General features: G+C 42.1%; 2 protein-coding genes and 1 pseudogene across 2 annotated transcripts in view; 1 reads left to right on the top strand and 2 right to left on the bottom strand.

Moving 5' to 3' along the window:
- The window catches only part of SPATA31D1 (SPATA31 subfamily D, member 1), a 66228-nt gene extending 55782 nt beyond the window's left edge, over positions 1-10446 (bottom strand). The window contains exon 1 of the mRNA XM_012721246.1: positions 7505-10446. Coding sequence (XP_012576700.1) covers positions 7505-10446 — 2942 coding nt within the window. The remainder of the gene's footprint in view (positions 1-7504) is intronic.
- Positions 10447-10607: 161 nt separating this feature from the next.
- On the bottom strand, positions 10608-11496 carry LOC101626305 (putative spermatogenesis-associated protein 31D4; the record flags this gene model as incomplete). Its single annotated transcript, XM_004677985.1, has 2 exons — positions 10608-10739; positions 10867-11496. Coding segments are annotated over 2 exons (762 nt in total), but the record flags the coding sequence as incomplete, so codon positions are not given.
- Positions 11497-12722: 1226 nt separating this feature from the next.
- Positions 12723-14527, top strand: part of LOC101626547 — a 36098-nt pseudogene continuing 34293 nt past the window's right edge.

Here is a 14527-nt window from a genome sequence, read left to right on the forward strand (position 1 = left end):
CAGAAATGGACAGATACATTACACCAAAGTTGTAAGGATATATCTATAGAGTTACTCTGGATAGTACCGTCAAGCAACTTTACATTAATTTAAAATTTTATTTAACAACAGAAATACATATTCTTCTTAAGCTCACATAAAATATTTGCTAAGATTGATTATATTCTGAGCCAAAAAATGCCTTAACAAATAATAAATAATAGAAGCCATGTAAATTATGTTTTTGCAACATAATGGTATGACATTAAAAATTAGTTACATAAAGATAGCTAGAAAATCCAAAAATATTTGGAAAATAATATACCACTAACACATTGGTTAAAGATAACCTTAGTGAAAGTGAAAATACAAACATAAACATTTCTGAGGTACAGAAAGCAATTCTTAGAAGTAAGAGATAGAAAGCATTGAATGCACATATTTGAAAGATTTGGTATATCTGAGGGACTCTTTTTTAATTACCTGATTGATATCTCTCTTTTTCCAAAATAATGAGCAACTAGGATTCCTCTTTAGGTAGCACAGTAACAGAAGGAGAACCCCCACCCCACACACAAAGGCAAGGATGGGAATACCTAGGAAGACAAACTGGAGATCAGCCATAAAGCATTGATACTCCTCAAACAAGGAAGGTGGCCCCCATCATTAGAAGTCCATGGCCATCTCAGTCACCTTGGTAATGATAGTGCACATTCTAGAGTTCCAAGTCCACATCACAGAGCTTTGGCACAGGTAACAAGGTTCCTGATCATGGAAGTGGGGACAGTCCATGAGAGATGGACCCAAAACCCTTCCTCCACCATCCACCCCATCATGTCTTTCCAGCCTTCAAGAGTCCTTTAGATATCCCAGACATACCCTTCAATGTCATTCCTTCAAATTTTTTTATTCCCCATTACCCACCTATAATGAGGCCCTTGGTGATCTCCCTTTGACCACACTTCATCTTTGAAAGTCTGATGTGCACAGGATTTATAGCCCCAAGATCTATTCTGTCCTCAACTACAACTTCTCTCATAAATAATGTGTATTTTATTTGTATGAAATAATAGAGCCAAAGGCTCCCCATCCTTCCTATCTCTTCTCAGTAAGAATCCCAGTTCACCAAATAATAGCATGAGAGAGCAGAGAGCTAGTACCAGTGATCACAAAAAACAAAAAAGAGGGAAACAAGGTCATGGCATACCCCTGGACTCATGATAAGCAGCTTAAAATCTTTAGCAATTCTCTTTTCCCAAAATCCTTGTAGGGCTATTTAGCCCCTATTCTCAGATCTCATCACTTCCATCCACACAGTGTCTCATCCTGCTGTTATCTCAATTACCCCCTCTCGTAAAAAATACTGTCTTTAATTTTTTTTAAGATTTATTCATATAACACTGGGATACAAGTCAGAGGTGCAGGGGCAGTGAAAGGTTTCACCAGAGACAGAGTAGGGAGCAAAACAGGCAGATGGAGGAAGTGCACTGCTGAGGGGAGCAGCAGGCGGGTCAGGAGAAGTCAGCCATGCCATCTGGGTCACCTCCAGTCTGGGGATCCAACTCTCACTGAAGTGGCTGTGGCCAGCTTACAGTGCTGTCCTTTAACCCCCTGTGCCACCAGGGAGAGCCTAAGTCTTTATTTTACCAACATAAAATTCAATTGTGCTGTTTTGTACTTGCAAGACCAAACTCATTTGATTTAGGCAGTAGGGATTCTCTTTAGCATAACTTCTAATGAGCACAAGTATAAAAATGAATCTTTTCAGGTATGGTGCTTTTCCTTTTCTTCTTTGTTTTGAATCACATGTATACTCTTATGACATTCCACCCAAATAATTTGAGGATCTCTTTAGTTTTGAAAAATTTTATCAAGATAGTGATATATATTTATTTCATCAGCCCATCCTACTTAGTCATTTAGTAGTTAAAAGATTTAAACTTGGTTATTCATTGTATGAACATGAGTGAAGTCCTGTATCATTTTCTTGGTTTGTTTCTCTATGTTCTCAGCCTGAGTCTGATTAATCATTCTTGGCCACACCACCTAATCACTTCCCTCCCACTTGGGGAGGGCCTATCAGTAATGATAGATTCTTTCAGTGCTGTCATTTGAACCCATAACTTCCCCAGATACTACCCAAAAGAAAGCTACTCATCAGGCACACCCCTTCTCTCATTCCTTACCTTGATTGAAGTAAGAATTTATTCAGAAAATCTTTCCCACATACAAGTTGTATATAACAACTTGGTCCTAACTGTACCTACAGCCTGTAGGACTCACAACAATAAAATCATCCTTAAAAGTTTTAATAAGTGCCACCAAAAGATGTCCAAGTAAGAAGGGTCATATAAAAATGGTACATCAGATGTATTCTATAAAAATCATCTGGTCATAAACCAGAAAGGCAGAGATACTGATCCTGGCAAGTGGAAACCAAAGAACATGACAAGTGATTGCAAAATGTTATTATGACTAAATCCATAATTAAGGCTTTTTTTTTTTTTTAAAAGGCCCACAGTGAGCCATTTGAAATAGTTTGGGGAAAAAAGTCATAAAGGACATTTGTTAATAAAATGGCAAAAATGGAATGAGAGATTAGTTTTGAGTCAATGTGTCAATTAAAATTTACTGAAGGAGATAACTGTACTGAGAGTATGTGAGAAAATGTTCTTTTTCTCAAGAAATTCACAAATATTCAAGGAAATGTATAAAATTCATGAAATATTTTTCTTAAACATCAAAATTCATGAAATATTTTTCTTAAACATCTGGAAATGAATGCAGACAAAAAAGGAAGATAGGGAAGGAGACAAACAAAGGAAACAGATTTTAAATAGTGGAGCAAGTGTTAATTGGTAAATCTAAACAAAGGGTATGTACCTGTTTACCATCCCTGCCACTTTTCCACATATTTCTCAAATCCTTTTTGCATGAGCCATTGATTATTGTTCTTAATGTTACCTCGCCTTTGAGATCTCTGCATTTGATACCCACCGCCCTATGCAGACCATGGATGTTTGCAATGCCAACTCTAAAACTGTTGTCTCAGGTTCTGTTCAGGCAAGAAACCTGGGATCAATTGTATATATGGGGCATGCAAGTATTTTAAGAGTTTTACAAAATTCCAGAAAAGGCTATTAAGAAATTTAATGTACATACTATATAAAAAACAAAAAATTCAACATATGAATCCTAATATCATATCTGGTGTCTCCAGAAAGGTGGTCATTCATTTCCTGAGATTGCATGGCTTGAATTGGTTGGCCAGCTCCACTAGCAATTATGACTCCGCGTGGGTTTCCATCTTGCAAAAATGTGTTGTCATCACTGTTGTATCCTCTCGTCATCAAGTGCTTAATCTTTTCAAATTTTTGTTTTAACAGTTTTATGAAGAAAGTTCACATACTATACATTTCATCCATCTAAAGTATATAATCCCATAACTTTTAGTATACTCACACACACACATACTATCACCACGGTCAATTCTAAATCATTTTCATTAAATGAAAGGAAACCCAGTAAACTATCATCCCTTTTTTTTTTTCATTCCCCACTGCAGTGCAACCCCTCATCTACTTGGTCTTTGGAGAGTTCCATGTTCTGGCCATTTCATCAGTACAATAATGTATGGTCACTTGTCACCGGCTTCTCTCACTGTGCATGTGTCTAGGGTCCATTCATACGCAGCCGAGATCAGTAGTTTCTATTGCCAAAGCATGTTACATTACTTATGGAACTAGAGCATATTTTACTTACCCATTCTTTGGTGGATAAATGTGTGTGTTGTTTCCATCTTTCAACTATTACAAGTAGTAGTGCTAGGAACATTTATTTACAAGCTTGTGTATGAAAACATGTTTTCATCTCTCTCGAGTATAGATCGAGAGGTGGAATCTCTGGGTCATAGCCTAAGTCCATGTTTAACTTTTTGAGGTGCTTCCAAGTAGTTTCTCAGAACAGCTGTACCATTTTTCTTTCCCACCAGCAATGTGAGGGTTCCTACTTCTTCACCTTCTCTCTAGCACATTGTTTTCTTTTAGCCACCCTTGTGTATGATGTGCCATCTCACAGTGGTTTTGATTTCACCTCCCTGTTGAATGATTTTGAATATCCTTTTATCTAATCTTTTAATGGAATTTTGGAAAGGAGAGGAGAATACCAAGAGGTTGATCTACTGTGTTTTACTGAAAATACAATGATTCATTTTTAAAAAGTAATTGGAAAGCCATGTTTTCCTAAATATTTGAAGACATGCACTATCTTTAACAACATGTACAGTTACTACTTCTTAAATTTTCCATAATACAGTAACAACAGTCTTGTGTAAATATTCTCAGTAAGATGACTTTATATGTAGTGTTGAGGGAAAGATTCAAATGAGTCCTCAGTTGACTCAAAGAGCACAAGTGTGTGTCAGCTCTTCTAAGGCTCATTCTTTCATCACCAGTGCTCCCTCTTTGTGGAATAGGTTCATTTCACAATTTACAAATATCAAAGAAATGGTAGAACATTTAGACTGACCGAGAGCACATGTATAAGAGTTGAATTGCAAGACATTTATGTGGACATCTATACTTTAAACATAGTGTAAAATATGAACTGTATCATACCTGCCAGTTCATAATTGTGAAGTTGTTCCAGGTATACTTATGAAGTTAGGTTTTTCCGTGTGATCTTGTATATGTTTAAACACTTGATTGGAAACTTGTAAAAAGTAAAGATAACAAATGCCACATAAGGAGAAGAAAGGGGCAAAGAGTACCTGTCAAGGACTCCATCTAGAGTCTGTTCTGAATAAGGCAATTTCAGAAGCATAATTCCTTTATTATGGGTTGAGAAACTATGTAACAGGAAGAAGAGGGGAATAGGAATTTGTTTTGGGATGCCTCTGATAAAAAGGTAGCTGGAAACCATCTCATGATATGAAAACGGTATTCCAACATTTCATTTGAGCAAAGGGGATAAAGGTGAGGAAAGTAAGATTTGAGTAGCACCAGAGAGAATGCACTAGAAAGACAGTAACTTATTTCTGTTTGCTTTGTTCCCATCTTAGTAAGCATGAAATAATTGTGGAATGATTCTTTTTAATTTCTTTCTAAGTACTAATGGAGATGAATGTATCATGGTATCAAAAGACCCAATTGTGAGATTTACTACAGTAGTAGTAGGTCATTTTCAGGAAAGCATTTCTGGAAAAGGCAGAATGATGAGGGTTTTTGTCAGACAGAAAGCATTAAGAGAGATTGGATAGGACCCATTATAGTGGATCTCTTTAAATATGTGCTACCAAATTTGGTAGGCTAAATCTAACTTGGAGGAGGAAGTAAGGTCAACAGCTTGGTGGGTAGATATTATAAAATAAACTGAAGTTGAAAATTTAACAAGGGGTTATATGTCCTGAAGAACCCAAGAATAAGGTCAAAATGTAAAATTGTCAGAATCTTTAATGAGAAATGTTCTTAGTAGTAAGTTATAAAGAGTGGCAGTCATGGGTCTAGAATCAAATTAAAGGACTCTAATATGATACGATGAAACAACTGGGAGTCTGGGTTATTAACTGGCCTATTCACATGAATGTTTGAAAAGCTCACTGCCTCAGTACTTCATATTCTCTGCCCAGGTAACTTCAGGGTCTCCTGGTCACCAGTTATGTCTTAAGTCCAGTGCATAGTCTTGAAGTACCACTAGCTAATGAAAATCAAAATTCTTTCTCTCACCATAAACTTCAGACATTATCATTATAATCAGTCTTATATCACTGATCAAGTGGAAGCAGTATTAAATTAAGAAGCTGAAGTGGATAGGTTTTTGTTTTGCTACTGTTGTATGTTTGTTGAAAACACTACCACAAGGCTTTCTGGAAAAACAACCTCAAGTACCTTCTAGGAAATCCATACTACTTTTGAATACCAGTCTGTAAAATACAATAGATTTTCCAACATACCCCTCTTATAAGAGTATGTGTGCACCAATGGCCATAGAGCACTGTCTTGGGGACATTGGAGAGTGCCCAAATATCTGTTTCTCTGGTACAGTCTGAAGCTGTACCTGACTCAGACCAGCAAGTATGGTGGGACACATAGATAAGATGTACCATGACTCCCCCAAGGCAATGTGCATTGAGGTTGCTACCTCCATCCTAGTAGGTGAGCTATACAAACTAACAGTGGGATCATGTATATTGCCAGCAAATGTGGATAGAAAGAAGGCACAAAGATGCCTGCCCCATGAGGATGCCTGCCTGATGACGTCCCTGCAGATACTGCATTAATACTGAGAGAACCCATAAACTCTGCTCCCAAAAGGCATCAGGATGATGCACAATACTGGGCTCAGCCTCAGAGAGGTGGTGCCTGGGTCAGACTATTGGGGAGCATGATAGGATCACGACATGATGACCATGGGGTATATTGGGGCATAAAACTGTTTCACCAGCAGAGTCTGGCTTACCCTCTGTTTCTTACTCCCCGCTTAATTTAAAGCATCTTTTTTGACTTTCAGTTTTAGTTTACCATGGGAGGGAGGGCTCCCTGGTCAATATTCACATAACTGACAGTTATGTGATGCTTTCTTGCACTCGGCAGAAATGTTATTACTCCTGGCAGCTTGAAGAAATACCGGGGGAGAGAACCAATTCTTCAGGATGTCCTTTCCCATAGCAGTTCTTTTCTTTCCAGTGGCAGGTTCAACTATATTGAACATGAGCCACTTGACTGATTCTTACACAACATCTATGCTGTTTCTAGACCCTGCCCCAGCAAGTTCATCATGATGAACCCTGAGATCTAGCTCCTCAGGATCCTCTGTAGAAACACCCACCTCCAAACACCCCCATTTTCAGGATTCACCCAACACCTGTGAGGACCTCTGGTCACTGGCTCTAAAACAGAATGAAGCCATTGTTTCCAACTTCCTGTTACTTCATTTAAAAATAACCCTGTCCTTGACTCTTTGTATCTAGAAGACCTGTCTTCCATAATTCTCTAGAGGCCAGAGAGCATAAAATGGAGAAGAAGGTGTGGGCTGGCATAGTAATAATTTCCCTCAAGACTAAACCATGAGGCAGGAGACAGTTGTCCTCAAACATCAAGGAAGAAAAATTTGGGGCCAAAGACACATAATTTTTATTTCTCAGCAAAAGTTCCAAGGGAGTGGGCATTGTTTGGAAACCAAAGGAGACAATTTGTAAGACAGAACTAACCCCATTCTTTCAGCACAACCCTGAGTTACCCAAACCCCATATCCAAGAAACATAAAAGTTTACTATTACATAAACATTAGGGATAAACAATTTTGTAAAGCACGGAAGGAATTATTTAGGGGTGCAAAATTTTTTTCCCTGGAAATGCTGGAGAAGCATTTTCTGATTAATAAGTTCAGACAGCTTTCTGAACACAGTGCCTTCAACATTAATGAGAGAAGTTGGAGAACCCTGGCCAGATTGGGGCCTGCAGTTGGGATTTAGGTGTGGTACACATACCACATAGGGTATGGATAGGGGATTCTTCTCACACAATACCTGATCCCTGAATGACACAGCTTTATGTGGTCAGCCATCATTCGCTCTGATCTAATACCTATAGGAAGAGTCTGGCCAGCAATGACAGCTCCCTGGCAGCAGGACATGGATTGTGTCAATTTACACCTGTGACCCCTGTGGTTAAAATGATGTCGGTGAATAGGCACTGCCCAGGTCTGCACTGGCAAATGAAGGGCTTCATGATATCCAAGGCTCTCCTGGAATTTTCCAGTGTCTATCCTGAATTTATGAGGTCCTGTCACCCCAATAAAGGGAACTCTACTTTTAAGCAGACCTCTGCTGGGCAAGGATGATAGGGGGCTGCCCTTCTCCTGGGAATTTTCTTGCCACTTTCCTGTCATCCCAGGATGAATCCATTGCAAAAAGTGCTTCATTTTCTTTCTGAAAAAGTTTTCAGGAGGAGGTTGTCCCTTTTGAGAGAGGGTTTGGGGGATCTTGCTACATTGTACCTCCTCCAGTGCTATGTTCTGAGTAGGAAGGCTTTGACTTTGATGTGGGGATGACCCAGGACTAGCATCCCCTCCACCAATCTCATCTCTGTTGGGGCCCACAAGACTCTCTTTCTTGGCAGCTGCTGGGGAATTTTGATCCTGGCACATGAAAACATTCTCAAAGACCTGCCGCTTCCCCATGTTGATCCCAGGGTCCACGAGGTGGGCTTGCATCACCTTCGAAGCCCCTATGTCCCCACTGGAGATGTTCTGGGCATGAGTCAGTGAAGACTTTAGGGTCAAGTTATCTGAAGAAAGAGGTATGTCACTGGGCTGAACTGGGACAGTTCTGGGATCCACACTCCCCCGTATAAATTTTAACTTATTAAAAAGCTTTTTTTTTAGGTCTGATGATTTAGGATGTTGGGTACCTGCTACTTGTGGGGGCCTTTTAGTAGTCACAGTAGTTTCCACTAGACTCTCATTCATAGTGGCTGTTTGAGAGTGCCCTGGCTCGTTGGTTACCAAAATGTCACTGGATTTTGACTCAGGAGCATCAAGTTCCTCAGCCCTGAATATCTCCCTGGACATATGGGCTTTGGAAAGCATTTCTAAGTTCTTGCGCCTCTCTTTGCCCTGCAGCATTTCTGTTCTGTTGCTGAAACTCATCCTCTCAGCCTTGGGGTCCCGTGTAGCCACAGCCTGCCCCGCAGGCAGCATAGGGCGGGCACACCTCAGGCCTGGGGGACACGGAACCTGACTTGATTTGCCTGGGAGGCTGCGTTTGACAGGCACAAGACTGGGTCTACCACACACGCTTTTCTGAACACTCTCTGCAAGTCCATGGTTGATAGCAGAGGGTGGGTGTCTTAGAATCCCTTTTCTTTCTCTGCCTACATGTGAGGTAGCAGAGACAGGATGCTCTCGCACAGGACCTACATTGCTCAGCCCCTGATTCCTGTCAAATTTTGATTTTCCTCTGATGGACTTAAAGCCCCCAGATTTGGAGTCGTCCTGAATAGTCACCTTGGTTGAGGAGGGATCTTCAGAAAGGGAAGCATTGTCTCTCCATTTAAAGATCTCTATGGATTCGACGACTTTGGAGGGAAGGCCCCATAGCATCCTCAGGCGAAACCTCTTAATATGGGTTTCCAGTAGCTGCTGTGCACTGGAGTGCATGAAGGAGAGCTGCCGGGAGGTATTGAGGGAGTAGTCCTGGGCCACCGATGAAGACAAACTGTCCTGCCCTACTGGACTATGGGGTTCCTCAGAATACTGCAGCATCTGCTCGTCAATGTGCAGTGAACTTCGCACAGTGTTAGGGAGCCGACCCTCATTAATTTCCTCAAACTTCTTGCTCAAATGTACTTTCAGGACATTTTCCAGCTCGTTCTGATGTAGAGTCCCCTCTGAGGCCCTTGAGTCTTTGCCTGACAAACTCACCCCATGACCGTTTTGGTTGTTCTCAGAGTCGTCCCCCAGATGCTCTTCTGAAGAGTTCAAAGGATCATCTTTTGAGCCTTTTTGTGCAATATGTCCCTGATGCTTCCCTACATCTTTCTCTAATTGAAAGGATCCTGACCTCTTACTCTCATGGTAGCTTCCAGAATGACTCAGTCCAAAACTGAGAGTTTTGCTACTCTGACCCTTAAGCACAGTGGTCCTAGAAGGAGTCTGAGTGCTCTCCAATTCAGATGTCTGTGACAGGCCTTCTGGAGGCATCAATAATGACATCGAATGAACAATCCTATGAGGTAGGCCCCAACGGTGTTGGATAAGCCTCTTTCGAAGGTGATATTCTAGTTTACCCCGAATTTCATCACTAAGAGAAAACTCTCCAGGAAGAATGGAGATTGATTCATGGACATGAGTAGCCCGGTGCTGAGGAGAAATGGGAGGTGAAGAACAAAAGTCTTTGTGAGAACATTGGACAAGAGCAGGTAAACCCCACATGTTTTCTTGTTGCTTCTGCAACAGGTGCCATTCCAGGCGGTCAATATCAGAAGAGTTGAGAGAATCTGGTTCATTCTGGGGTCTATGGAAAAACACTCCACAGATCCTAATCTGTTGTGAAGGACCAGATGTTTGGGCTGTGATTGGGAATGACAAGTGGGCTTGTGGCTGAACCTCAGGCATGGGCGGGGATTGTGGCAGAGATTTAGACAATGTTGGGGCCTGGGATTCAGACAAGCCAAGAGAGGGGACCTGTACAGGCACTGAGGATTCCTGACATGTGGAGGCATTGGGGACCCTATTGAAAATGAAAACAGAGGGAGAGTCACCCGAGACATGGATAGCAGAGGGCAAGGACTCGCTGTGCAGAGATGGGAGACCCCAGAAGAGCTGGATGCGCTTTTTCTGTAAATGGTCCTCCAGATATTTAAGATGTGAGGTCTGTTCATACATCTGTAGCTCCTGAGGTTTACCTTTGCTGCTCCAAAAAGGAAGGGTGACTACTGCATCATCCTTATCAACAGTTGACACTAACATTTCCCCTGAAGTTTTTAGTTGGTACCCTGGCCTAAGAGGTTTTGGAAGAGAATACCTTTTCTTTTCCTTTTCTTTCCACATCAGGAAATTGCTTCGCCTTTGTACTTGTTTCTCCAGGAGTGCCAAAACATCAGGACTGAGAAAGGAAAGGTTACCAGGCTCTATAAAATGAGCAGCAGGGTCTCCCGCAAATGCGGTCTCTGAAGAGTGAAGGGTAAGAAACTCTTGATTGGAATCACGTGACATGGTGGAAGGTAACCAGTCTGTGGCCTGAGCCTGCCACCAGTAGTATTCTGTAATTGACAAGCTTCTGTGCTCAATGCCTCTGATTGTTGAAACAGAAATTCCTGGTGGGCTATTTGAAGGTGAGGTCTCCGGGACAGACTTGAATAGGATGGAAATTGCTTTAGATTGAGTCACAGTTAATGTGCCACCTCCTGATTGTGAAACAGACACTGTTGGTGGTCCATGATGACAAGCATATGAGTCATCAGGAGTCATTGGTCGTGGCATATTTGGTAAGGTATTGATACCTTGAGAAAGGGTGGGATCAATTGAGAAGATGTTGTTTAGAGCTAAAGGGGTCTCTGGTTGGAGCAAAGCATCTACTCTCTGAGTGTCATATTGGGGTATATGAGTAAATGCAAGGTGTCCAGGTGAAGAATGGCCTGCTGGGAATTCAGGGCCCAGTGAACAGAAAGGCTCTGGCGAGAGACTATAACCCATTGGTTTTGCAAAAAAGTCATCTAAAGGGGTCAGTGGATTAGGTGAGGGAACAGAGAGAGGTGGTGGGGAAGGTAGAAGCTGAGAGACTGGCATTTGGTCTCCAGGAGGAGCTTCTGGGAAGCGAGTGGACCTTGTGAATGACGACTCAGTCATGGGAGCTGTGGAGGCCCAAGAAGAGTGGGGAGGAGTAGCATCTTCCAGGGCATCTGGGAACAGCAGGTGGTTGATCTCAGCAGTTGCTCTATTACACACATCACAGAAGGGGTCTGGACACAATAGCTGGCGAAAGCGGGTGGTATCATGTTGCTGACCCAGGGGGCTGCAGGAGACAGGAGTTGTTCAAAGCTGCAGCCAGGACCAGAACCATGAAAGGATGACCCCATTGCCTGGCAGGTATGGAACCACCTAACATCTCTCCTTCACTTACCCCACTCTCTCACTTCTTGATGTGCACCATGCCCTGACCCATGGTCTTCATTCCCATACTTGTTTCTAGGCAACCCTCCCAGGACTAAGACCGGCCACACTAAATCCCTGGAATGGCCGAGGTCATGCTACAGAGAGATCGGGGGAGGGCGAGTCACCTTTTCACAATAGCAATCAGCCTCTGTGTCTCTTCTGTTTCACTCTGGTAATAGCTCCAACCTGGGAAACCAGGAGAAAGGGTTATATGTGAGGAAAACAGAAGCCCAGTAGGTCTTATGCAGGAATCCCTTCAAGGGTGGTCTTGGGATGTCTGACACTGAAATACTCAAAAATCAGTAGAGGAAGTGTGTGTTGCTTTTTCATTTACAAAAGACTTTGATATACATGATCTCATGTGATGTCAAAACCACCCTGTAAAGAATGTTAAGGCAGTGGTTACTTCTAAGAGGAATCAAGATTATCCCTGATGTCACAGTACTTTTAGCAAGTCAAGCACAGAAGGTCTGACTCTCGAGACCAAGCCTTATGGCCCTATCAGGCCACAGCCATAAGCCAGGTCCATTACTTCATCATATCCCGGGGATGGCAGATGGGGGTACACCTGAGAAGTAGCTTCTAGAGACTATAACATAAGCAGACTTCACAGATTTGGGACTTCCTGAAATGTAGAGAAAAGATCACCCTTGGAGAGCTCAGATGTCATAGGCAGAACCTTACCTGTCAGAATAGACAGAACCTTACCTGTTCCACCTTTCCTTCTCCTCTTGGCTCTATTCTGAGAACAAAAAAAAAGAATAATACTCAGTTCTAGCTCTTCTTTAGAGATAACTGAGACATAGTTACCCAAGAACCAGAAGATTCTGTTTTCATTAATCAAACTTTGTATTCCTTTTTTGATTGACTTTTTAAAAGTGATAAAATGATTTCCGTTTTTCCTTGGAAAAACACAAGCTTTTGTCTATGGGGTGCACGTTGCTGCTCTGGGTCATCAGCCCATAGTGGCATGTGCTCCCTCGGATAGGATCCTTCATCTTGGATCCTGTATCAGGCTGCAGCCTCTGCTCAGGGACACTGCTCTCCTGATCAACTCAAACTTTAGAAAGATTTGCTTGAGCTACCCCAACATGGAATGTGACTCCAGATCAAGTGTTGGAACCTGTGTTGTCCTGCAGAGATCCCAGACACGAAATGTCCTGACCTGGGAATGCAGAAACTCAGTGCTTACTTCTACCTCACCAGATGGCCTGGGAGCATCCCGTGAGCACTGGTCCTACCTAGTCTATCCCTAAGAACAGGATGTCATGTCCTCAGGTCAGACTTCCATCTTAGGTGTTTCCCAGAACCAAGCAAACTTACTTTAAATTGCTGGAACTGAAATGGAAAGGGTAGTATGTAATCTCTGTTGGAGACATTCCCAGAACCCTTACCTTTCTGCTGTCCTTGGTTTTCCAGCAATTGAACAAAGATGGAATCATCACCAAGTAGCATAGAAACAGAAGGACCAACCAAACCCCACACTGGTAAATGAGGTCAGGGTCAATATTCAGGGATTCTGAGCGAAAGCTCAGACAGGACTCAGTATGGCACTTCAGAAATGAGAAAACATTCCAATTTCTGATTTCCATGATCTGAATCACACGCTTCCCTGAGGCAACTGAGCCTCGAGAATGCTAGCACTGGGCTTTATCCCATGCCGACATCACAGAGCTCTGAAGCGTCACAATGGCTACCCGGGCGAAGGGGAGGGGTACACAGAATGTGCCATGGCCCCTCCCCCAGCCTCCAGTCCAGCAGGTTCCCCTACCCTCCACAGCCCTCTAGGTTTCTCTACCCTAAACAGAAACTGCAGAGGCAGTTTTCTGCCTTTGCCCCTCCCCCATCATATATTTGCTTCAAGAGAATATGCTTCTTCCATCTGTAATCCAGATAGTGCCTGAGTTCTCTGTACAGTTTGAAAACCCTGACTTGAGTCTCACCAGTTCACTGCTTGAAAGTCTGCAATACTGCTAAGAAGTTTGCAGACATTGACACTCAGTATCCTTTGTCCTCAAATCCTATTTTCCATGGAATGTTTTTATGTTAATTCAAGTGCTGATAAAGACAGTTCTTTTACACTGACTTTATTATGAATGTTGATTGTTAATTCCAGTTTTGTGTTTCTGTTAGTTTTCTGCATCTTTATTCAGCTGTGCCGGTACAGTTGAAGTAACAGTTCATCATTCAACTCATGAAAGCTAAATATGTGCAAAATAAATGTGAATAATTCACTTTAAATGTTCTAGGGCATGTACATAATACTTTTTTCTTTTGTTTTTGAAAGATTTATTTTTATTTATTTATGCTTTTAAGAATGTAGCTCTTATGTATAGGGGTGGAGTATTCACCAGAGTCAGGGTAGGGAACAGGACAGGCGGCTTGATTGAAATACATTGCTGAGGGGAGCTGGTAGTGAGAGAGGAGAAGTCTACAGGGTCTTTTAGGTTAGCTTCCTGGCCGGGGTTCAAATTCGGCCACAATGGCTGTAGATAGCCTGATGATACCAAGATTTAACCCCTGTGCTGCCAGGGAGGCCCCTTATAACACTTATTTTTCTAAATTTAGCAAAGCTTAAACTGTACAAAAACTTTTTTTAAAAAGATTTAATTTTTTATTCATACAGAATTGGGGTACAGGCCATAGATGCAGGGGCAGTGAAAAGATTCACCAGAGACAGAATGGGGAGCAAAACAGATAGACTGAATGAAATAGAGTGCTGAGAGGAGCAGCAGGTGGGCCGGGAGATGTCTGCCACACCATGTGGGTCAGCTCCCTGGCAGGGAATCGAACTTGTGCTGCAGTGTCTGTGGACAGCTTCACAGTGCTGTGCTTTAACTCATTGTACCACCAGGGAGTGCCCTGTACAAAAACTTTTTTTTTTTTTTTAAGATTT

Source organism: Condylura cristata, unplaced genomic scaffold, assembly GCF_000260355.1.
Source record: "Condylura cristata isolate star-nosed mole 26May11 unplaced genomic scaffold, ConCri1.0 scaffold00006, whole genome shotgun sequence".
Classification (NCBI taxonomy): domain Eukaryota; kingdom Metazoa; phylum Chordata; class Mammalia; order Eulipotyphla; family Talpidae; genus Condylura; species Condylura cristata.